Source organism: Argopecten irradians, chromosome 2 (genome assembly GCF_041381155.1).
Source record: "Argopecten irradians isolate NY chromosome 2, Ai_NY, whole genome shotgun sequence".
NCBI classification, from domain to species: domain Eukaryota; kingdom Metazoa; phylum Mollusca; class Bivalvia; order Pectinida; family Pectinidae; genus Argopecten; species Argopecten irradians.
Window position 1 is genome coordinate 44280158 of NC_091135.1, and position 26340 is coordinate 44306497.

Below are 26340 nucleotides of genomic sequence, written 5' to 3' on the forward strand. Positions count from 1 at the left end.
TTCTTGATAATGCACTTAGCCAATAAGAATAGAAGACATTTGACGGAAGGATATTTTCAAAAAGTTTGATTCAGGCGAATAACAAATTAGCCGAATATGATAATTGCATTATAATCGTATTTCTAATCGACAAATTGTAGAGTAAAGCAATCTAATGGCCATTGGAACAAGTTCATATTTAGTGCAACTAATTGAGGAAAATATATGTCACCATTGGTATGATTGTCCACGTACAATATGTCAATACTGATATTTACCATCTTTAACATCAACGATATAAATTTGATAATTATTCTGCAGCCTCCCAAAACAGGCAGACAGTCACAGGCGCAACACATTACACACAGGGAGACCCTAAACGACCTTAAACTACGTTATGTGGAATCAACCAACAACCAATTGATATGAAGTTGATAATTGTTGACGCACTGTTCTAGGAAGAGGTTGAAACAATATACCGTAATTAAAAATATATATACTCTTGTAAAAAGTGATCAATTTGTCTTGCTTAATTCTAAGTTTATTCATATATTTCTGTTAATCTAAACACCATATTTCAAATTATACAAAAGAAAAATAAGTCTTATGTTATTTTCCTTTATTGACAAAGCATTTATAAAACAATGGTATGAAACAACATTACAATGAGTGTAGAAATCAGCTAGACGTTTTTACTCCTCTACGTAACCCGGTGGATAGTTAAGAACGTAGCCCGCGGGGCAGCTTGGTGTCTGGCAGCATTTTCCCTGGGCAGGGGGATTCAGGTGACAGGCAGCTGGAAGATTCCACTGGACACACCTTAAATAGATAAACACCGGTAACCTAAATAGTCACCAATAGAACGAGCTAAGAACGATTACATGTGTGGTCTATACTGAAGTTCACATTAAACAAATCTTTCACGCTGAGATGTAGAATTAATAAATCTAATCACCAAAGGTTATCCCTGAAAAATTTACAACTATACAGTAATACATTAATTCGGTGGAAGTATTTGTGATACAAACTTACATCAAATGAGTTCTCGAGATCTACTTTCAAAAACACTTCTTAAAGGTTCTTGGAGTAATAATTTCCTTTCCAAGTTAACATAGTACATAAACATTCAAATCATAAATAGAATTTGACTAACGTTACACGAGTGTTCGACCAATAACTCATTAACCTCTAATGACATATTTGAACACTCATTTACCTTTAATGACACATTTGAACACTCATTTACCCCTAATGACACATTTGAACACTCATTTACCTTTAATGACACATTTGATCACTCATTTACCCCTAATGAAACATTTGATCACTCATTTACCCCTAATGACACATTTGAACACTCATTTACCCCAAATGACACATTTGATCACTCATTTACCTTTAATGACACATTTGATCACTCATTTACCCCTAATGACACATTTGATCACTCATTTACCTCTAATGACACATTTGAACACTCATTTACCCCAAATGACACATTTGATCACTCATTTACCTTTAATGACATATTTGATCACTCATTTACCCCTAATGAAACATTTGGTCACTCAATTACCTCTAATCACACATTTGAACACTCATTTACCCCTAATGAAACATTTGATCACTCATTTACCCCTAATGACACATTTGATCACTCATTTACCCCTAATGAAACATTTGATCACTCATTTACCCCAAATGACACATTTGATCACTCATTTACCCCAAATGACACATTTGATCACTCATTTACCCCTAATGAAACATTTGATCACTCAATTACCTCTAATGACACATTTGATCACTCATTTACCCCTAATGACACATTTGATCACTCATTTACCTCTAATGACACATTTGAACACTCATTTACCCCTAATGACACATTTGATCACTCATTTACCCCTAATGACACATTTGATCACTCATTTACCCCTAATGACACATTTGATCACTCATTTACCCCTAATGAAACATTTGATCACTCATTTACCCCTAATGACACATTTGATCACTCATTTACCTCTAATGACACATTTGAACACTCATTTACCCCTAATGAAACATTTGATCACTCATTTACCCCTAATGACACATTTGATCACTCATTTACCCCTAATGACACATTTGATCACTCATTTACCTCTAATGACACATTTGAACACTCATTTACCCCTAATGACACATTTGATCACTCATTTACCTTTAATGACACATTTGATCACTCATTTACCCCTAATGACACATTTGATCACTCATTTACCTCTAATGACACATTTGATCACTCATTAATGTCTAATGACACATTTCATCACTCATTTACCCCTAATGACACATTTGATCACTCATTTACCCCTAATGAAACATTTGATCACTCATTTACCCCTAATGACACATTTGATCACTCATTTACCTCTAATGACACATTTGATCACTCATTTATGTCTAATGACACATTTCATCACTCATTTATCTCTAATGACACATTTGATCACTCATTTACCCCTAATGACACATTTGAACACTCATTTACCTCTAATGACAGATTTGAACACTCATTTACCCCTAATGACACATTTGATCACTCATTTACCCCTAATGACACATTTGATCACTCATTTACCCCTAATGACACATTTGATCACTCATTTACCCCTAATGACACATTTGATCACTCATTTACCCCTAATGACACATTTGATCACTCATTTACCCCTAATGACACATTTGATCACTCATTTACCCCTAATGAAACATTTGATCACTCATTTACCCCTAATGACACATTTGATCACTCATTTACCTCTAATGACACATTTGATCACTCATTAATGTCTAATGACACATTTCATCACTCATTTACCCCTAATGACACATTTGATCACTCATTTACCCCTAATGAAACATTTGATCACTCATTTACCCCTAATGACACATTTGATCACTCATTTACCTCTAATGACACATTTGATCACTCATTTATGTCTAATGACACATTTCATCACTCATTTACCTCTAATGACACATTTGATCACTCATTTACCCCTAATGACACATTTGATCACTCATTTACCTCTAATGAAACATTTGATCACTCATTTACCCCTAATGACACATTTGATCACTCATTTACCTCTAATGAAACATTTGATCACTCATTTACCTCTAATGACACATTTGATCACTCATTTATGTCTAATGAAACATTTGATCACTCATTTACCCCTAATGACACATTGGAACACTCATTTACCTCTAATGACACATTTGATCACTCATTTACCTCTAATGACACATTTGATCACTCATTTATGTCTAATGACACATTTGATCACTCATTTACCCCTAATGACACATTTGATCACTCATTTACCTTTAATGACACATTTGATCACTCATTTACCTTTAATGACACATTTGATCACTCATTTACCTTTAATGACACATTTGATCACTCATTTACCCCTAATGAAACATTTGATCACTCATTTACCCCTAATGACACATTGGAACACTCATTTACCTCTAATGACACATTTGATCACTCATTTACCCCTAATGACACATTTGATCACTCATTTACCCCTAATGACACATTTGATCACTAATTTACCCCTAATGACACATTTGAACACATTCTGTTCAAAGACTACAACAGATCATTATGAATTTTCAAAGGTGAATGAGTAAAAAATACGTTTGATGAGACCTCTGGTGTACTTTTTGTTTTTATTTTTCCTCCATTTTGTGTATATGATATATTTACAAACACATAAATCATTACGACATGACATGGATTGCTTATGATCATATCAAAACGAAATCAATTTTTAAGTAAATAAATATATAGATACTGTAAATACTAAAGGAAAACATGGTCTGTTGTATAGCAATGAAAAAAAAAGTTGAGGACAAACAATAATTTGATATATTTCAATCATTAAATATATTTGATAAGTATTTCTTGAAAACTTTTATATTATACTACGAATGATATAATTTTCTTTGGTATAATTACTTGTTCTTGCAAGTGTAGTATCCTGTGGCAGCGTTAGTACACGTGCACTTGTATGTACATCCATCATCAAAGTTCTGTCCCTGGGTGTACAACTGACCCTTGTAGTAACATCCGCCAGTAGTACCTGAGACACAAACCATATGATATGTTAAAAAACTATTTTCATTGTAGACATAATGGGGGTAATTATACTTTCACCGTTTGGTTCATCGCCATATACCCTATCGAAACTAGTCCAATATAAACGTTAATGACCTTCATTATGATTTTTTCCATTGTTTTGTATTTGAAATAAAAAATGGAATACATTAAAAGAAAAACAAAAAAAAAACCCAAAAAACCCACAAAAAGCCCACAATACATCCCCTATCAAGAAAAAAACCCAACAACAACAAAACAACAACAACAAAAACAATAAAACAACTCCAAATTATACCTCTATTTAAGCTAGATTTAAAAATGCATATATAATGTATTGCTGATATAACGTATGCCTATATGACATACACTGTATAGTCTATTATTATGAATGACACATTCTCTCATACCTCAAGTATGATACTGGCTGGTCTTGGGCAATACACTCATGTCGCCTGAGGCTGTATTGTATGGCTACCTATGCAATAAAGCCTCGTGACGTCACAGCGTCAACACAATTATTACTTTCTAGGTACAATTTTAACATCTTTTTTTCAGAATCTAGGCTGGATTCACTTTAAAAGATACAAACAACGGGTTTTGCGTTGAAAATATCACGCAGTTTTCATGAATGGAGAATCGACTTGCAATCGAGTTTATTTCGAATTATTTCAATATGGTGGGAATCATAGCAGTGAAATTACAATAAAACGTCGAGGTATGAGAGAAAAGTACTCTTTCGTACGTGGATATGAAGGATAGGCTATTCTACAGCGGATCACAATTTTTTGACCCCCGGGTAGAAAAGAGTCTTATAATCTGCAACAGATAAAGACCGAAAATGTAGTTCAACAAGTGGCCCATTTGGCCTGTATCGCTCAACTGTTTCAGGCTACCAACTTAAAGGCTTTAAAATTGAACTTAATCTATTTATTTCTACAGATGGATTTTAAAGTATTTGATATATTTCCTCTAAAGGGCCCGCCCCTCTGGCCCCTGGGGGCACAGCCCCAACCTTTATACACAATTGGTTTCACTTCACCCAAGGAAGCGTCAGACTAAATTACAACTAAATCCATTCATTCCTACAGAAGAAGAAGGATTTTAAAGAATTTGCTATATTTCCCTATTGGGCCCCGCCCCTCAGGCCCCTGGGGGCCAGGGTCACCGTTTATAGAAAATTGATTCCCCTTCACCCAAGGAAGCGTCAAAACAATTAGAGCTCAACCCCTTCATTCCTACAGAAGAAGAAGGATTTTAAAGAATTTGCTATATTTCCCTATTTGGCCCCGCCCCTCAGGCCCCTGGGGGCCAGGGTCACCGTTTATAGAAAATTGATTCCCCTTCACCCAAGGAAGCTTCAAAACAATTAGAGCTCAACCCCTTCATTCCTACAGAAGAAGAAGGATTTTAAAGAATTTGCTATATTTCCCTATTGAGCCCCACCCCTCAGGCCCCTGGAGGGCAAGGGTCACCGTTTATTCAAGATTGGTTCCCCTTCGCTGAAGGAAGCTTCAAACCAAATTTGGTGAAAATCCATTCAGCCTTTTTATTACTAGTATGGATTTTTGTGAAAAGTTGACGGACGACGGACGACGAACGCCGCGTCATTACATAAGCTCACTGGCCCATCGGGCCAGGTGAGCTAATTAAACTTATTATACTATATACCGGTGTTTACTGTGCCGTTTCCGAAATTTGAACCACTTCCGGAACATTTAGGTGTAGAGCAGCATTCTCCTTGTGGTTTCTGAAGAATACATCCGGCTGGAAGGTTGGTCCACTGCGTACATCTGTGATACAAACATTCCATCAAATAAGTATAAAAATGTATAATAAAATATCGACATGGTAAAACAACATTTAAAAAAAAACGGCTTTAGTGTGCATAGTGGCATTAATACTACGTTTACACAACCAAGCATTTCTAACATCCTATGTTACTTATTATGATATCCTTAGTTTGAATTTTTCGCATTATTTGTCTTAACCTCTACAGTGGTTATTGGTTAGACGTTCATAGGATAATTTTAACGATGACTTGTTAATATATCGTCAGTAATATCATTATGTATGTACATGTAGTGTTGTGGTGAACACTATTTAGTCTTTAACGCCAAGATGGAGGTAACTAATGAAGACGACAGAGGAAAGGATAGGTTTCTAGACAATAAACAATATATATATATTAATATTCAGATAATTTGACAAATAAAATTTAATTAATATGTAAGTAAGGAATTGATCATACTGATTTATTTAAATTGCAACAGAGCATGATTGCTGAATTTGATAGCTTATGGTTTGCTAATAATATTTGCTGATAATGCACTTACAGTTGGTTACAGACATAATACCCACGACCGCCATCTGAGCATGTGCAGTTGTAATCACAGCCATCCTGCCATGAGGTTCCGGTCTGGTAAAGCTGACCCTTGTAGTAACATCCGCCATCTAAACGAGAAATTGTAACAGCCATAATGAATAGTAATTACTTCTGGAGATAAGGTGTTTTCTAAAACATTTAATTGTGTTTATGTGAGTAGACAAAAACAATAATTTGGATATACAGGGTGTCCCAAAAACCATGTCCCGGGTTTGACGCTTTTTGAAAAATATTTTGATAGACGGAGGAATTTGATCTTTATACTTTAAATAAATAAAGGTGTTTATCCACTCTTAACAACGATATATAACAACCCGGAAAAATATCTATTTGTTAATACTCATATTTAAATTCGAGAGAAAGTCATATTTCGTTAATTTTGCAATTTGTTCAGAAAAAAACTTTCCGTTTAAGAATATGCGCGAGGTGTCCGCCGTTCTTTTCGATGACACGATGAATTTTGTCCCTGAAATCCCTCACCACCTCACAATTTTGTAAATCTGCTTCCTGGAAATGGACTGTTAAAATAGGGTATTTTCCGGTGGCATAGAAAAGTTCAATAACTTCAACCCGAATCTTCATGGTGCTAGTAAGTCATCGAATTGTGACATCATCGATAACGTCATCATTTTATTATAACGTCATCACACATAATGATGATGTAATCCCAATTATGTTTAAATTGAATACTCCTGCTTTCCAAATCATTTTGAATTTTCGAAGAAAGTTTTACAAAAGTTATTTACTGTCAAATTCGGAACATGGTTTATAGAGACACCCTGTATGTGCTTTTAAGAATGATACATACTGCTTCCGGTGAAAGCTTGTCCTGGTAAAATGGTCACGTATCCCTGGCCATTGAATCCTCCCTGATTTCCGGAAGCACTGCCTCCTGGGTTGACACCTGTTCCAGTGAAGCCACCGTTCTGGGTTCCGGTTGCCACTCCACCTGGGGCCATTGTACCACTTCCGCTGAATCCACCTTGTGTGCCTGTTCCGGCGCCTGGTGGCGCCAGTGTGCCAGTTCCTGTCATACCTCCCTGGGTTCCAGTTCCGGTCCCTGGAGCCATGGTGCCAGTTCCGGTCATACCTCCCTGGGTTCCAGTTCCGGTTCCTGGAGCCATGGTGCCAGTTCCGGTCATACCTCCCTGTGTTCCAGTTCCGGTCCCTGGAGCCATAGTTCCAGTTCCACTCATTCCTCCAGGGTTAGTGCCAGTGCCAGTACCCAGTTGATCTTATATGATAAACAGAAACTATTGATATTTGTTTGCAATGAACTTCAGTCTGCTAGTATTTGAAATTAATCTAAAGACAAAAGCACGTCAGTTTGGCAACTACATTTCTTGTTAGAATTAACTATGTCTATACACTTGTTTTAAAGAAATATAACCAATACTTCTTTATGCGCTATTAGATAGTCTTTCTAATATTTCCCAAAAAACTGGTTTCCGATTTATTTTCTGATTGTAATGAAGAAATATGTACCACAAAGGCCACAGAAGTTAGCGCAGTTTTCCTTGGCCCAGTTAAGGTATGGATCCACGCAAGAGTCGTGTGTGTATTCTGCGCAGTTTGGTAAGACATCAGAGCATGATCCGGATCCTAATAAGATCACAACAAAATTATAACACATTTTAAAAGTAAATGTTTTATTATGTTTGCAGTCAATCTGATTTATTTTCAATAGTTCAAGCGCAATTATATCATAATATTCCTTTAAGAGACAGTTTCATAAAATGGAGCAAATCAGAAATTTGGATTTACACCGTTACCCATTGTCTTCGAAATTGCCTTGATTGCTAAATTTCTTTCAAACTTGTATTATGATATTAGTAAACATATTCTCCAGAAGAAACCATGATGATATTAATGCGAAATGCATAGTAAATTTATATAATAATTACCTGTTCCCTGGGTTGGGACCATTCCTGGGGCTTGTGTTGCTCCTCCTAAACATAAAATTTCAGCATCATCGGTTGTTTATAAAAAGTAAAAGAAACTATAATGTGAAAAATGTGTATATGTATATTGTAATTATCATTTCACCACAATCACAACAAAGCAAAAACAGATTAGCGCAACAATGAACTCTAGCAATTGCAAAGTGCTATGTCGACCTACACAGAAAAGCAATACGTATTTTCTATATGTCTGGTACAAAAGGTGCCGAGATTGCGATAAGTTACCAACGGGATGAATAAAATAGGCAAATATATATCAAAGTGTAATGACTAATTTTCATAAAACGAGTATTTACATCCTTTAAATCCCGTCTTTACTTAAATTCTGAAAATGAAGTGAATGTTTTACTTCATGAGTAGTAAAACAATTAGATATTATTTGATTTTGGCATTAGTAGATAAGGGTTTTGAGAGGTGGCAAGCCAAATGGTACCAGTTCCGTTGTCATGATAACGAAATACAGCCTTCTGATTGGTATAGATTGTTAGATATTGGATTTGGCAAACATTAGTATACAAGATATTTGTTTGATAGTAAATACAAAGATACGTCTGCAATGACGTTTAGGGGCCTTTGTTTTGGTCACAGATTACAATAAGCACCTAACTTGGATAAACCTAGATATATTAGTAAGTTGTTGTCATTATAGCACATAATTAGCAAATTATCTTAACTAATTGATATTATGCTTATATTTACTATCTATTTGCTGATTTTGAATTTGGATTACGGTTCTGTTTTACAGCGGTATTTTGGCAAGTTTCAGCTTTTTGACTATCCAAAGAAAATTATTAAACAATAGAAAGATGTCTTGCAGTGAATAATTATACAAGAGTATATACATAATTATCGACGGCGTAGGTATCTGATAAATGTTATTACTATATACCTACCGCAGAGTCCGCAGTATTTGGGACAGTTGTATGTTGCCCAGCCAGTATACTGACCACTACAGGTACTCTGACCGTAGTCCTGACAGTTTGGAATCCTGTCCTCACAAACACCTGTTACAGTAGGGGCAGGGGTACCTGCGGCAAGGTGAAGGGTACATATAGCAAGGGGTTGATTATCAATGTAGAAAATAAGATCTAATAGGGTGTTCCTTAAAACCGATTAAACCAGTCAGACATCAACAAAGGTTGGTTTCAAATATTGTAAGAATGATTTAAACGAAAATAATTACATTGAACTTAATCGAATAAAATCATGATTGAACGATGCCCTTAGAACTTACCGCCGCCGCAGAATCCACAGAAATCGGCACAATTATCTCTAGCCCAATCAGCATAGGGGGCGTGGCAAGCGTACTGTCCAAACGAGGCACAGTCCGCCCTATTATCTTTACATGCGGTGGAAGCGGAGGGTGCGCACTCGACCTTCTGGCAACACCTGTCATTGGGGTCATTGGTGAGGTGGCAGGTACTCGGCAGGGATCCGTATCGGGGGCACCTTATTAAACAGTGAAGTATTATTTGTTAATATTAATAAATTGTAATTGTTATTGATTAATATTCATAATTAGTCAAAAACAATTGTATACATTGCCATATCAGATACCTAGTATAACATTGTTATACTACAGACAATTTTCTTTCATTATAATATGCAAACAATAGTATTAACGTTGAAAATATCATGCAGTTTTCGATATCAGACTTGAACTTACTAACATATTTCATTAGAGGAATATTACAAGGATATTTCAGAAAGCCTCTGGATATACATGCTGTAATCCTCGGGCAGAATATCTCTATCCTTCATATCCACATATAGATATATCTACTAACTGTATATCTACCTATCTGTAGACCTATCTATATTAACCTATCTGTACACCTGTATATATTTACTTCTCTGTACACCTGTATATATTTACCTATCTGTACACCTGTATATAGTAACCTATCTATACACCTGTACATATCTAGCTATCTGTACACCTGTATATAATTACCTATCTGTATATCTGTGTATATCTAGCTATCTGTACACCTGTATATAATTACCTATCTGTATATCTGTGTATATCTACCTATCTGTACACCTGTGTATATCAACCTATCTGTTTACCTAGATATATTAACCTATCTGTACACCTCTATATATTTACCTGTAAGCACACCTGTATTTAATTACCCATCTGTACACCTGCATATATTTACCTATCAGTACACCTGTATATATTTACCTATAAGCACACATGTATATAATTACCTATCTGTACACCCGTATATAATTACCTGTCTGTACACCTGTACATCCCCTTGGCAGCGTCAGTACATTCGCAGTCATAAGAACATCCGTCATGCCAGGTATCTCCTTGTTGGTGGATTTGACCCTTATAGATACAAGCACCTGTTTCCAAACAGATTAAATTTGTTAATGTTTAGATGAGTTCAATGTTACCCTATCCGTGACTACTAATTCGGATATATTGATTAACAACACATTAGATCTTTCTCCACAGGAATGCCGCGATCAAGCAATTGATTTTACTTACAATACCACATTTAAATTGACTTTTATAATTAAATATGTAATGTTTATCTGTATTTGTAAGCTGTGTGATATTGCTTTGCGTTTGTTACTTTCGGGAAGTTTTACCATTATAAATATAATTGTTGCTATACATACGTGTATATCCGGTTACTGTGCCGTTAGGGTTGCTTCCTTGTGGCTTTCCATATCCAGTGAAAGATCCAGTGAATCCGGTTGGAACACCTCCCGAACCTCCTGAAATTCCACCCTGGGTTCCGGCGATGTTACAGACTGGCACACGACAACACTGTGGGTCTTTTGGATCGGGTTGGTAAGTACATCCGAGTGGAACGTTATCGAAACGTCCACATCTATGTGGAATGAAATTAATTTGATTGAAATCAGCATATGATTGTTTTTACATTACATAAAAGTAAACAGCTATCTCATCACTAATAGACATGTCGTGGTATTGCTGATACTGCCGATAATGGATAGTTAATCATCTAGGCATATTTAAGAGTTATCAGTCCTTGTGAGTATGTATTGCTGGTGACGTCGTTTGCTTGCGAGCGGAACGTCATAATTTTCAGAACAAACGTAAGTTTTGCTCTTAAAATAATGACGTCACAATAGATTTCTTCCCACATGTAATATGTAGAGTTATTCCATAACTACCTTAATATTCCTTACCTGTCGGTACACTGGTGGTAGTGGTTCTTAGCATCCTCACATCTACACTTGTAGCTGCAGCCATCATCCCATTCCTCGCCCTGGCGATAGTATGATCCCTTGTACACACAGTAGTCTAAAACAATAAGTGGTATAATATTGCAACCGTTTGTATAAATCGTCTGAACGTATTTAAAAAACAGAAGGGAGACAACTCGTTATGTTCTTATGTCATCGTCATGCCATTGTTTAGATATGTGGAAAATAAGAATTATTATAAGTCTCATCTTTAAGCTTATAAATTTCCTACCTCCGCCAGTTGGTGGTGTTGTCCTGGCATAGAATGGTGCCGGGGTGGTAGCGGCGACACCACTGCATTTGGGGATCTGACAGCAATGATCCTTGGGATCTTGTTCCATGTGGCATGTACTGGGGAGGTTTTGGTAGGATGGACACCTGTGTAAAAATAGGAAAAAATGAAATGTAAAGAATCATATCACATGAAAATATTCTAAGGATTTAACTACTCTGGTTGTTTTCATATTCAAAATAAAGAATGTAATTTTGAAACAATAAATAGTTTGACACCATATAACGGACTTTGGACGAAGAAACTGTATAGATTTATACAATTTATATCAGAATTGAGAATACTTGATAAACATAACCCATTTTAATATCTTATGTTAAATGTAGATTTCATATTATTTACCTATCAAGGCATCTGTACTGTCCTTGAGTAGCGTCTACACATGTACATCTGAAGTCACATCCGTCATCCCAGCTCTGACCCTGTTGATGAACCTGGCCCTTGTAGACACAGCCGTCTACAATAATAACAAGACATTCATTTTGCCGCTTTTAAGAACTTCATAGTTGCTTCTTCAAATTTAATATGCAATATTACAGTTTTGAATTATGTAATAGGTCACTAAGAGCATAGTAATTTTCAGAAAAAATGTATCATTTTTGAACACCGTAAAAACGGCACGAACTTACTTCTACTTCCGGAAACAGTAGGTCCGGGGTTACTTCCGGTGAACGAGGATGGCTGACCGGCTGTTCCATTGCTGGAAGGTCCAGGACCGTATCCTCCAGTGGCGATCTGTGGAGGCAGTTGGGCTTGTCCGTAGCCAGAAAACCCTGGGCCATAAGATGGCACTGGGATCTGGAGGTTCGAGCCAGCTGGACATGATGGCACTTTACAGCATGGATCCGTAGGATCCTCCATCAAGGTACATTGAGCTGGCAAATTCTTGAACTCTGGGCATCTGCAAAAGACAATATTAACTTTAAAACGAACTCCAGAGTTTATCAGCTCCAGACAAGTCAAAGAAGCAAATATTGTGAATATGGAGGAGGCTTTTCTTTAACTTTTCAACAAATTGGAAAAAGGAAAACAATATCATTTAACGTTGGTTTAAGAAAAAAAAATATCGATCAATTGTTTTTTTCTTTTTTTTTCTTCACTTTTATGATGTTTCTACGTTTCCATTCTCAGATAAATCTCTTACTTTGGCTGGCATCGGAATCGTCCTGTTTTGCCGTCATCACAGACACATGTGAACTGACATCCTTCCTGCCATCTAAGGCCTTGTTGGTAAAGGGTTCCATTAACATAGCAGCCATCTGATGAACAAAACGCACAATTTGGCTGATTGCTACTTCAAAAATTATCATTTATTTGGTAAAACTAGCGTTAACATCAGGTCTAATCTAATCAAAAGCTTTGATCATCTGATTAGCGAAGGTTTGATTTCTCGATTGCTGCAAAACCTGAGTTCAAGTTTTTCTTTAAAATGGCAAGAACCAGGAAAAAAGATTTTTCACAAAATTTGAAAATTGCCGTCCAAGTGTGATATACTTATCCTCTTTTTTTAAAAAAATATAACTGAATTTCTTAGGATATATACTGACAAGAATTCAGATGTAGAACTGGTATTGTTGTCACTGTCGATACAATTTATCTCGCTTGCTTTTAGATTCCTTTAAATAAATATGATATAATCAAATGTTCCAGCAATTCAAAATAGGACACAGAATGACATTTATATTTTGCATACAGATGAAGATGCCAAAGAATCTCACAAAACCTGCATAGATCTGAACATCGTAAAAATTCCAGCAAGTAAATCAGCCCTTGTACTTACCAACTTGTTTAGGAATGAGACTTGGGACCATTCCGGGGGTGCCTCCGCCACCGTTAGGGTTTGGTGCCAGTGTCTGACCTGGTAGGGGCGAGGCACCAACGCCCGGAACGGGGACACCACCGCCTGGATTAGGAGCTGGGGTGGGAGCCATGTTCGGTACTGGGTAGCTGCCTACTGTGTTGGGGATTGTGGAGGATCCGATAAAACTGCCAGTGCCGCCGTCACATTGGATCTTGGAACAACACTCACCGGCTTTCTTGACCATGTGGCAGCCGAGGGGCAAATTGGTGTAGTCAGGGCAACTGCAATGGTTGAAATAAATTCATTACTGTGTGGTTGCTTGCATTGATTAAGAAGCAGACGCATACTCTTTGGGAACGTATTGTCCAACTTTTACATTGGATTATGATTTCGGTTATATGCAAATTCTAAATGATTGTTTATACGTGATAACATTTAACAAGTTTAAAACGATATAATTCCGGATTCATTTCACTAAAAACCAAACACATTGGTTTCATTTACATACTAATTATACTGTACGATAAAATAAATCATGTATAGTGTGTTTGATACTTACCGTTTGTTACATCTGTAATATCCGTACTTTGCGTTCTCACACATACATTCATAATCACAACCGTCGTACCAAGTCTGAGCCTGCTGGTAGGCGACACCCTTATAGATACAGCGGTCTGGGGAGAGACAAAAACTATTCTGTACGTCTTCTAACAGGTATTATTTAAAGGGGCATTCGTCGGTTTGAGATAGTTCCGATGCGTCAAAATCTGACGTCATAATCACCGGAAGGGGCGACTAATTGATGGTAAATCGTACATTACACACGTCACTTTGGTATCTCTAAATCGAATTGCTTTTACACCGGCATTTTCATCAAGTAATTGAATTAAAAACACATTTTTCAATATCAAATGTTTATTCTCAAGACAGTGTTTTGGTTGTTACTGTGAAATAATGAATGTGAACGCAATAACAATTATTTTTACAATTAGTGAAATTACATGTCCCATTATCGAACCACAAAATTAAAATACTATATCTTATACGTTAAGGGGGTTCAAGAACATAGCGAACTGATAGTTTTGATTGTGATGTACAAAATGTGGAAAATCAATTTGTTCAAATAACGACGTTCTTTTTATATCACTTACCAGACGGGGATGGGCTAGTTATCTCATCTGCAATTAAAAATAAAAGGATAGCATTAACAAACTAGTTCCTAAAAATTTGGCAAGACACTGTTTGTAAGGACATACATTAGATAAATCAATCCTAAAAACCCTGAATGAGAAGTTGTGCGTATTCAATTATATTGTATTTGTAAGCCATGAACACCGTAATTATCCATCAGGAAGATGAACGTTCTAGAGTAAAACGCCGCGGTTTATCAAATGAAAAACACAATAAATTTGAACCAGGTACATGTTGTTAGTTTTTGGTTCACGGCTGTTATTGGGATTTTGGATTTTCCTCACCGACTAAAGTCAGTGATCTATCGGCGTGAGGTTTTAAGCTCCGTTATGGTATGTCTGTACATATAAAGTAGTATATTAGTGGGATAAAAACATGAAATATTTTTTCTTTGCCTTCATACAACAATTCACTGACAATTCTCGTCTCCTAATAGTAATTCGAAATGATGTATCCGACCTTAAAACACGTTAAAAGCTATAAGGACTAGATAAAATCCATATTATAGCTCTTTTACCAAGTAACTAACGACAATTTAGAGGTGCGAAATGTGAAAAAGATTATTTATTTATGTCTTTCTCCTCATGGCTGCTAAGGTAAAAAAAAGTCTGTTATGACATAAACTTGTTGAACACAGCTTACCACATAAGTTGCAGAACTTGGCGCAGTTAGACTTTGCCCATGCGCGATAGTTGGTATCTGTACACATGTTTGCTTGGTAAAGTGCACAATTAGGTGCAACGTCAACACACTGCGGGGCAGCTGTAGGGGTAGCTCCTATAGAGAGTGTAGAAATATATATTTGTGACGATATATTACATATTTAAGTGGTCAAAATATAACTGCATTTTACAATACACCTAGTTCAGTCGTTCTTTGAGTCTATATATTGTCGAACCATGAAACTCTTGATGGGCCAGCTTTACAAGAAACAAATAACAACACAAATGATAAAAACAACTCTTGAAATAAACATGTGCCAACGAAATAACTTGTTAATAATGCTAACATTTCAGCCATACATTATTTAAATCCATTGATTTATCATAATCATTGATAGATTACAGGATATATGTATAATTTAACAAGTAAAAGATATGCTGAAATAATTGTTTTCATGTTTAATGTTACATGGTATGTTTCATGAATATATCTAATTTACATAATGGACTCACCCACTCCCTGTCCACTAATGGCGCCTGTTCCGGTGAAGGAACCGAACTGTTGGTTATAGTCACACTGTGGTTCCTGGCAACATTTACCGGGCTCTTTATGGAGGTGGCAAATTGATGGAAGATCCTTGTAAACTGGGCATCTGTTTAAACACATAAAACACATTGAACGAACTATAATACAGTAGCTTGTTATTTTTACATTAATATAATTTTTGCAGGTCTCGAAAATTTTAATACGCAAAAATGCAATATAGTTTAAAAAAATGTAATTTCATCAGATTTTATTGGAACATTCGATATAAGTCTATTCACATATTTCGTTGTTTTGTTCATCTACTTATTCTAATACTGTATAGTTGCTAGTTATCACGGGGTTTTAATTCCGCTAAATCCTCGGGTCCATCCAAAATCGCGAAATTATTAGGATGAGACTTTAAAAGGCTATAAAGATAATTTGCGAAAATAAACCCCCGCGAATCAGCTCAAACAGTAAATCGCGAGATTTTACACCCTCGAAATTAAATAACTATAAAGTACATTTAATGTTAGAGTTACTTTATTTACTAAATTTACGTTTGTATATTACAGTTATCTGTTCTTGCGGGTAGGTATATTGACTGAATGTGTTTGTAAGCGGAACGTCATTCATTTTGGTAGAGAAAATAACGTGAGTTTCACTAATGACGTCACAAGAAACACCTTCACGCAAGGGAGGTAACTCTGTTATATGAAAAAACGGAGTAATGCCGTAATACAACCTGTTTGTTAGAAAGAATTTCATGAGCATAAACACGTGCTATGAATAAATAGTTGACTTACCTTGACTGACAGCTGTACATACCAGCACCAGCATCTACACACTGGCAGTTGAGGTCACATCCGACATTCCAGGTCTGGCCTTGGAAGTAGTCGTGGCCATTGTATGTACACGTATCTAACACATATAAGAAAACATATTTAAGGCTTTTTATGTTTTTTATTAACTTGTTTCTAAAGACATTTAACATTTTATATGTACTTTGGTTAGCATTTTAGTATCTCGTTTGCCTTGAAACCGTTCAATGCTGTTTGCGTTAATCATTTCGAAAATATTTACAAAATGTTTGTTACATTATCGTCACATTAGCTTCGGAAGGGCGATAATTTAGCAAGGTGATAACTCACTGATTCCGTTGACGTTTCCGACAGTCTGTCCAGTAGTTGTCTGGTAGGTAGGGTTGAAGTTACAGACAGGCTGTAGACAGCATTCTCCCCTCTTCTTTGTTAGGGTACATTGTGGAGGCAGGTTGTAGTATGAGGGGCACCTGTAAAAAACATTCCAAGAGCTATTCCATATTTGCTATTTTACTAACAAACTAATTTCAGAAAAATGTTGTCACCAAAGCAAAAGGCACAACTTCTAGACCTGCATCACTTTTATGCTACATATGTGTATCGTCCTATTTTACTGTTGTTTCATTACCATTGTTTTTAAAAGGTAAACATTTGCTTTTATGGTATTATTTTATATCATATTGTCATATTGTCTTATTCATTAAATAACTGGTATAACTTTGATTCGTGAAACATTTCAAATTAAAACAATAAATACATAAAAATGCTGAAAATGCACACTGTATTAAACAGAGTAAATCAGGTGAATTATAAAGTTGTTTGGTGCTGAAACACCATATTATATATCGATGTTACAACGTTTTGATTATGATATTTATACTTTTTAAAAATTTACTTCTATTACGATATTGGAATCTTAAATGTAATGTTACCCTTCCTGGCGTCGACTTACTTGTTGTAACAGCTGTACTGGCCCTTGGAGGCATCGTCACAGGTACAGTCGTAGGCACACCCGTCAGACCAGGTCTCTCCTTGTTGGTAGGTCTTACCACCATATGAGCAGCGACCATCTAAACGTCAATGGTATAGATATATTACAAAACTCAATGAGCAGCGACCATCTAAACGTCAACGGTGTAGATTTATTACAAAACTCAATGAGCAGCGACCATCTAAACGTCAACGGTGTAGATATATTACAAAACTCAATGAGCACCGACCATCTAAACGTCTATGGTGTAGATTTATTACAAAACTCAATGAGCAGCGACCATCTAAACGTCAACGGTGTAGATATATTACAAAACTCAATGAGCAGCGACCATCTAAACGTCAACGGTGTAGATATATTACAAAACTCAATGAGCAGCGACCATCTAAACGTCAGTGGTGTATATATATTACAAAACTCAATGAGCAGCGACCATCTAAACGTCAACGGTGTAGATATATTACAAAACTCAATGAGCACCGAACCATCTAAACGTCTATGGTGTAGATTTATTACAAAACTCAATGAGCAGCGACCATCTAAACGTCAACGGTGTAGATATATTACAAAACTCAATGAGCAGCGACCATCTAAACGTCAACGGTGTAGATATATTACAAAACTCAATGAGCAGCGACCATCTAAACGTCAATGGTGTAGATATATTACAAAACTCAATGAGCAGCGACCATCTAAACGTCAACGGTGTAGATATATTACAAAACTCAATGAGCACCGACCATCTAAACGTCTATGGTGTAGATTTATTACAAAACTCAATGAGCAGCGACCATCTAAACGTCAACGGTGTAGATATATTACAAAACTCAATGAGCAGCGACCATCTAAACGTCAATGGTGTAGATATATTACAAAACTCAATGAGCAGCGACCATCTAAACGTCAACGGTGTAGATATATTACAAAACTCAATGAGCACCGACCATCTAAACGTCTATGGTGTAGATTTATTACAAAACTCAATGAGCAGCGACCATCTAAACGTCAATGGTGTAGATATAATACAAAACTCAATAAGCAGCGACCATCTAAACGTCAACGGTGTAGATATATTACAAAACTCAATGAGCACCGACCATCTAAACGTCTATGGTGTAGATTTATTACAAAACTCAATGAGCAGCGACCATCTAAACGTCAACGGTGTATATATATTACAAAACTCAATGAGCAGCGACCATCTAAACGTCAACGGTGTAGATATATTACAAAACTCAATGAGCAGCGACCATCTAAACGTCAATGGTGTAGATATATTACAAAACTCAATGAGCAGCGACCATCTAAACGTCAACGGTGTAGATATATTACAAAACTCAATGAGCACCGACCATCTAAACGTCTATGGTGTAGATTTATTACAAAACTCAATGAGCAGCGACCATCTAAACGTCAACGGTGTAGATATATTACAAAACTCCATGAGCAGCAATTATGTAAACGTCAATAGTGTAGATATATTACAAAACTCTATGAGCAGTAATCATGTAAACGGCAATGATGTAGAATTGCATTCATTACAAAATTAGAAAATTACAAACAACACCAATTACATTTTCAAAGAGCGATTTCTCCTTTGAAACGGCTAGTTCTTATCCACGTACAAATCAATTTTTTGATATTCTGTATGATATTTTAGGTTCTTTATGTGAATACTTCTGTATTTGTCTATCAAACGTCTTGAAAACCTTATCAGAGATATTAAGCATGGATGTCATAAACCGTTAAATATCTCAATAATAAATAGTAAACATCCTTTTAAATAAAACAACCATTTTAATAGTAAATATGGATAATGACATGAACTTACAGTATCCGTTTACACCTTTAGCATTGAATTCTGTAAAACAAATATAAGCTTATTTAATACTTTGAATACGAATACAAATTAAGTTATGTAGGTACACGTATATATGTGTTTTGTCTATGAAGAAGAGTATACACATATATTAACGCATAATAAAATATCTATTACGTATAATCAACTTGGCTCTGATGGTAGAAAGTTAATAAGGCAGTTTAACGACAAATTTTAAATCCAGGTAGAATTACTTATTCTTAAAATAACTTTTCCTTTTTTTAACAATTTACCTGGATCTTAATTTTTTGTAAAGATATTTCACATGTTTTGCATTTCACGTGTAGCAAGTCATTAAAATGATCCTCTTGTAAACAACCGGTTATGATATTAATAGAATCGTTATTTTTTAAAATGATAAAATAGGTAGGCAACAATAACTGAAGAAGCAGTATCAATGGTATTCACAATACCAACAAAAACAACGGTAATGAGTACATACGACAGAACACCAACATAAACAACGGTAATGTGTACATACGACAGAATACCAACATAAACAACGGTAATGCGTACATACGACAGAATACCAACATAAACAACGGTAATGTGTACATACGACAGAATACCAACATAAACAACGGTAATGTGTACATACGACAGAATACCAACTTAAACAACGGTAATGTGTACATACGACAGAATACCAACATAAACAACGGTAATGTGTACATACGACAGAATACCAACATAAACAACGGTAATGCGTACATACGACAGAATACCTACATAAACAACGGTAATGTGTACATACGACAGAATACCAACATAAACAACGGTAATGTGTACATACGATATAATACCAACATAAACAACGGTAATGTGTACATACGACAGAATACCAACATAAACAACGGTAATGTGTACATACGACAGAATACCATCATAAACAACGGTAATGTGTACATACGACAGAATACCAACATAAACAACGGTAATGTGTACATACGACAGAATACCAACATAAACAACGGTAATGAGTACATACGACAGAATACCAACATAAACAACGGTAATGTGTACATACGACAGAATACCAACATAAACAACGGTAATGTGTACATACGACAGAATACCAACATAAACAAAGGTAATGTGTACATACGACAGAATACCAACATAAACAACGGTAATGTGTACATACGACAGAATACCAACATAAACAACGGTAATGTGTACATACGACGGAATACCAACATAAACAACGGTAATGTGTACATACGACAGAATACCTACATAAACAATGGTAATGTGTACTTACGACAGAATACCATCATAAACAACGGTAATGCGTACATACGACAGAATACCAACATAAACAACGGTAATGTGTACATACGACAGAATACCAACATAAACAACGGTAATGAGTACATACGACAGAATACCAACATAAACAACGGTAATGCGTACATACGACAGAATACCAACATAAACAACGGTAATGTGTACATACGACAGAATACCAACATAAACAACGGTAATGAGTACATACGACAGAATACCAACATAAACAACGGTAATGTGTACATACGACAGAATACCAACATAAACAACGGTAATGAGTACATACGACAGAATACCAACATAAACAACGGTAATGTGTACATACGACAGAATACCAACATAAACAACGGTAATGCGTACATACGACAGAATACCAACATAAACAACGGTAATGTGTACATACGACAGAATACCAACATAAACAACGGTAATGAGTACATACGACAGAATACCAACATAAACAACGGTAATGTGTACATACGACAGAATACCAACATAAACAACGGTAATGTGTACATACGACAGAATACCAACATAAACAACGGTAATGTGTACATACGACAGAATACCAACATAAACAACGGTAATGAGTACATACGACAGAATACCAACATAAACAACGGTAATGTGTACATACGACAGAATACCAACATAAACAACGGTAATGTGTACATACGACAGAATACCAACATAAACAACGGTAATGAGTACATACGACAGAATACCAACATAAACAACGGTAATGTGTACATACGACAGAATACCAACATAAACAATGGTAAAATGTACTTACGACAGAATCCACAGAACTGTCGGCAGTTGTCGGAGGCCCATGGACCGTATGTAGAACAGACAGTCGGGTCATATTCCTTACAGTTGGAAAGTTTGTCAACACAATCTGGTGGGATGGTCGGGATGGCAGCTAAAAAACACAAAAATGTGTATATAAGGTGGCAAAATGTCGTCTGGTTGAGTATGAACATAAGCCGTACGACGTGTTACTGTTACCGTAATGGAAGTAAGTTCTGCTATCTAGCCAAACTAATGCACTATTTCTTAACGCGACCTGCAGAGGGTCCGGTTAATAGTAAGAAGAATACGTAATATTCGAGTCGTCAGTGGTTGCCATCGACAGACATATATCATGACAAACTATGCCTGTCAATGGCATTTAAACATTTTGTTTTACGGCATTTTGATTAGTTAAAAAGGGTTTGTTAATATTGGATTGAAATGGATATCAAACAACAAAACTAACGGACCAAATCTTTGTTCAACGAATAGATAGCTTAATACTATGATTTGGAAGGAACGAAAAAAGTGTTCTGTTCGAGGAATAAGGAGTATTCGACAATAAGCTTTTCGAGTTATCCGTCGCTTTGTTATGTGAAATATACAGCGACACGGTCGCGACCATGCGATCAGTTGGATGAATTAGGATATTCAAGAAAAACTTCGAGTTAGAGGGGTTATACCGTATATTATCTATGCTGGAAAAATTGCATTGTCATTATTCATTTATCATATATTTAAATAAATCAATTTTGCTTGTATCGAGCATTCAGATTTGAATAAAAAATTATTTTATCAGTCCATACAGGAACAGATGGCAACGCCTTTTTTACCGTCGCTTCTGATTGACTGAGACAACGGGGTATTTTAATAAATAAAAGAGTCCCACAATGGTATTGGAATTCTGAAGAGATTACCGTTAGTAAATTGGTATAAAGATATGTTTTGCTACAGAGATATAACACAAAATCTGAGTTCACTCTAAATAAACCGCGATCGGTTTATGATGAGAGTACACTCATATTTTGTGTTATACCCCCATAACATAAAAAATCTTTTAAAGTTAATCTTTAAATAGTTCATCATTACAAAATAAAACTCACTCGAACAGAATCCGCAATAACGTGCGCAGTTTGTCTGAGCCCACTGGGTGTATTGTCCCATGCACGAGTTTTGTCCGTAGGTCTTGCAGTTAGACAGAGTGTCCTGGCAAGGATCGATCTGTGGAACGGGTGTTGGCATGGCTACGATAAAAGAATACAAAGAAAGTTAAATACGCATTGTTATTTTATTAAGGGCTGAAAGTATTAACGCAAACATTTTTTTCTATAAATGTATAAATTGTATTGCTAATTTTATCGAAGGGATGTTAAATGGTATTTAAACCATTACCCCACTACATAGTTTGTTCTTACTGTAAAAACTTTGATTTTTTTTTTCCTTTTTCACAAACGGTACATACCTGATGGAATAACAGCTGGTGCTGTTGGTGGAATGACTGAAAGAAAAGACAAACAACATTATCAACAAAGTCTATTTAAGATTTATCAGTACAATTGTAAGCCTCTATAAGTCAACAGTTCAATCAATGTCGACAACAAGTTATAAATATAGTATATGTAATGGTTTTACTGATTATGAAATATGCGTCTTTTTTTTGTAGAGTCAAAATTAAGGTATATTACTTCATTTTTAGATAAATATCCGAAGTAAGATACATCTAAAATGGCAGTTTTATTTGAGCGATAACATGTTTTTAAAAATGTGATAAGCAATTAAAATGAAGTAATGGTTTCTAAAATTGTAGTAAGCAAAGCTACCTTAATATGAAAGCATATCTGCATGCTGTAATTATATCATTTCTCTGACAATGAAATCATTATATTTCGTACTTTTCTGTTTTGACCTAAAGTAACTAAAATACGTCCTTACAGAATATGATGTCTGAAGGGACAATGACACCATACAAACATAATATAAACATCTACACACTCGAATTTATCCCAATGAAATTGTGAAAATTTGTCTCTCTCACGAAAAATAAGCCCCACGAAAAGAAATTAATCCACAGTATGCAAGCTATGTACCTGCGCAGGCCTTTGTCTGGAAGGCTGACTGGATCTGACTCAGTTTGCTGAAGTCAGTGACAGTCATCACGTGAGCGCTGTCTGGATCAGACGCTATGTCGTTAAGCTCTGGCTTGCTGACTCCTCTTCCGACGCCGACAGCGAACACACTGATTCCTTGTTTCTGGGTGTTGGTAGCCTCTTTAACGGTGACTGGGTGGTTATTAGAGCGACCATCAGTAATGACGATTTCGATATTGGGAACACCAGGTCGGTCTCCATTGGGTTGAGTAAACATTTTACTGAAATAAATTGACAACTCGAATTAGGAAAAAAGAGTAAAGTGAATTCCTGATTCTAAGACGTTTTGACTTTACAAAAATATACTAACGTTATGATGTATGATTCAATATATGTATATAGGGGTGTTTTTTCTCCTAATCAATAGCAACGCCAATGTTTCTTTTGTGACATTACAGGTATGAAAACGACCAGTAAAAAGTAAATTTAGTATGAAAGGGGAAAAATATTATCATAGACAAGTATTATAGATTTGTTGCTAATTGTTTAGTTTGAAAAAAGTCATTATACATGAAAAAACGAAGTAATGTCGGTTGAAAAAATGGGGTACAGTATTATGTGATATACCTGTAAACTTCCTTCAAAGCGGCGCCAGTATTGGTACCTCCAGATTTATATGGAACTTTGTTGATAGCAGCCAGCAGGGATGCTTTGTCTGAGTAACGGTTCAAATTGAAGATGTTATACTGCCTTGAGGAGAAAATGGAAAGACCAACGCGAATCTTGTCGCTTGCGATGTTGAAATTTTTCACCATTTGCTTTACAAATTCCAACATCTTATCGAAGTTGGCCTTACCAACACTACCGGATGAATCCAAGTTAAAGATGATGTCAGCTACAGTTCCACAATCTAACGGAATACAACGAAAACGCGTGTCAATTGCAAATTAATAGACTGATTTGAAACTGAAATGCATCATTCGCCAGAAGCGGAGGGAACATTCCATTTTTTCAAAATAATCTTGTTCTAATTTATGAACCGACTAAAATGAATGCACATATGACTTTATATCATATGACATATATCCTATCTGAAAAATCTAGTACATAGTGTATTCTCATATTAATTTTGATTTGAATTATAATGCTTTTCCGGTTGACTGGTGACCTTTTTGTCTAGAGATTCAATAATGTAACAACATATATTGGGTAATTATATATGACGATAAAAAGTGTTATAATTAACGCATGAAGCAGGTACGTAATCGAAACTGTAAAATATTAGCTGTAGAAAGTTTGTGATGTACAATAGCTTACCAGGTACTGTGGCGTTTGGTTTAGGCTGTGAAACTGAAAGAAAGGAATGTAACTATATGATTCCTAGCGCTGATTTAAAGATTTAATGGAAGATTCTTCTGATTAAGGAACTAATTGTATCATGATCTCGCGAATAGCCCGTTATTTTGATATTGACAATAATAACCTAACTACAAAAACAACATAGAATCAAACAAGGAATGATCTGTAAAGGTGTCTTTATTCACAGGTCAAATTGGGTCCAAATCGACCATTTCGGAAACATAGAAGGTGGTCTTATTTGACAGGTTGTCTTTATATAGAAATGGTCGCTAATGCAGGGGTTTAATCTATTCGGGCTTGTTTAGTTAATCTAGTTTTGTTAGGTTTATTTATATAGCCTTTTAGCAATTGAAAAAGAATAATTTTAACACCATCAATTACAATATATTACCACACTATAATTGATCATACGGCATAACCATTCAATAAATCACATATCTAATTTGGTGTTTATTAGATAAAAAATATTTCATGCAAAATCCAACCATCCTTTTGTTCTTTGGTAAATTAAACAACACAAACCTTCACATGCTTTGGTTGAAAGAAGGGTCTTAAGAGAGGACAAGGCGTCGAAGTTGTCGGCCCTGAATGCGTACTGACTATCGGGGTCACTGGCGATGGCATTCAGTTCAGCAGAGTTGATACCATGACCGACACCTATGGCTAGCATGGTGATTCCATCCTTTCTGGCGGCGGCCGCCTCAGTAGTCGTCAGCTGCCTATTATTGGAGTTTCCGTCAGTGACAACAATTCCAATTTTAGGTACACCGGGGCGGTGTCCTGTAAAAAATCATTATACTGCTAATTTCGTTAGTCTCTAAACATTTAAAAACTTTAAAGTGCATGACTAAAACTGAACTTGAGTAAAACAATTCTATTTGAAACACATATTTACTAAATTCATTGTTGAATAAATTTCATGAATCCGCTTTCTCGAAA

The 26340-nt window shown here is 35.8% G+C and overlaps 1 protein-coding gene across 1 annotated transcript in view; it reads right to left on the reverse strand.

Annotated features, from left to right (window-relative positions):
• Nucleotides 1-581: 581 nt before the first annotated feature.
• The window catches only part of LOC138315628 (uncharacterized), a 31668-nt gene continuing 5909 nt past the window's right edge, over nt 582-26340 (reverse strand). The window contains exons 7-38 of the mRNA XM_069256787.1: nt 25924-26181; nt 25360-25392; nt 24670-24952; nt 24043-24323; nt 23418-23453; nt 23059-23199; nt 21957-22085; nt 19829-19858; nt 17959-18076; nt 17337-17476; nt 16992-17106; nt 16173-16312; nt 15640-15774; nt 14958-14984; nt 14366-14480; nt 13786-14087; nt 13150-13264; nt 12635-12906; nt 12348-12462; nt 11946-12091; nt 11657-11771; nt 11120-11334; nt 10726-10840; nt 9720-9934; nt 9379-9513; nt 8429-8473; nt 8010-8126; nt 7333-7758; nt 6475-6592; nt 5810-5931; nt 4001-4124; nt 582-798 (exon numbers count right to left, since the gene is read on the reverse strand). Coding sequence (XP_069112888.1) covers nt 672-798; nt 4001-4124; nt 5810-5931; nt 6475-6592; nt 7333-7758; nt 8010-8126; nt 8429-8473; nt 9379-9513; nt 9720-9934; nt 10726-10840; nt 11120-11334; nt 11657-11771; nt 11946-12091; nt 12348-12462; nt 12635-12906; nt 13150-13264; nt 13786-14087; nt 14366-14480; nt 14958-14984; nt 15640-15774; nt 16173-16312; nt 16992-17106; nt 17337-17476; nt 17959-18076; nt 19829-19858; nt 21957-22085; nt 23059-23199; nt 23418-23453; nt 24043-24323; nt 24670-24952; nt 25360-25392; nt 25924-26181 — 4805 coding nt within the window. The 3' untranslated portion in view covers nt 582-671. The remainder of the gene's footprint in view (nt 799-4000; nt 4125-5809; nt 5932-6474; nt 6593-7332; nt 7759-8009; nt 8127-8428; nt 8474-9378; nt 9514-9719; nt 9935-10725; nt 10841-11119; nt 11335-11656; nt 11772-11945; nt 12092-12347; nt 12463-12634; nt 12907-13149; nt 13265-13785; nt 14088-14365; nt 14481-14957; nt 14985-15639; nt 15775-16172; nt 16313-16991; nt 17107-17336; nt 17477-17958; nt 18077-19828; nt 19859-21956; nt 22086-23058; nt 23200-23417; nt 23454-24042; nt 24324-24669; nt 24953-25359; nt 25393-25923; nt 26182-26340) is intronic.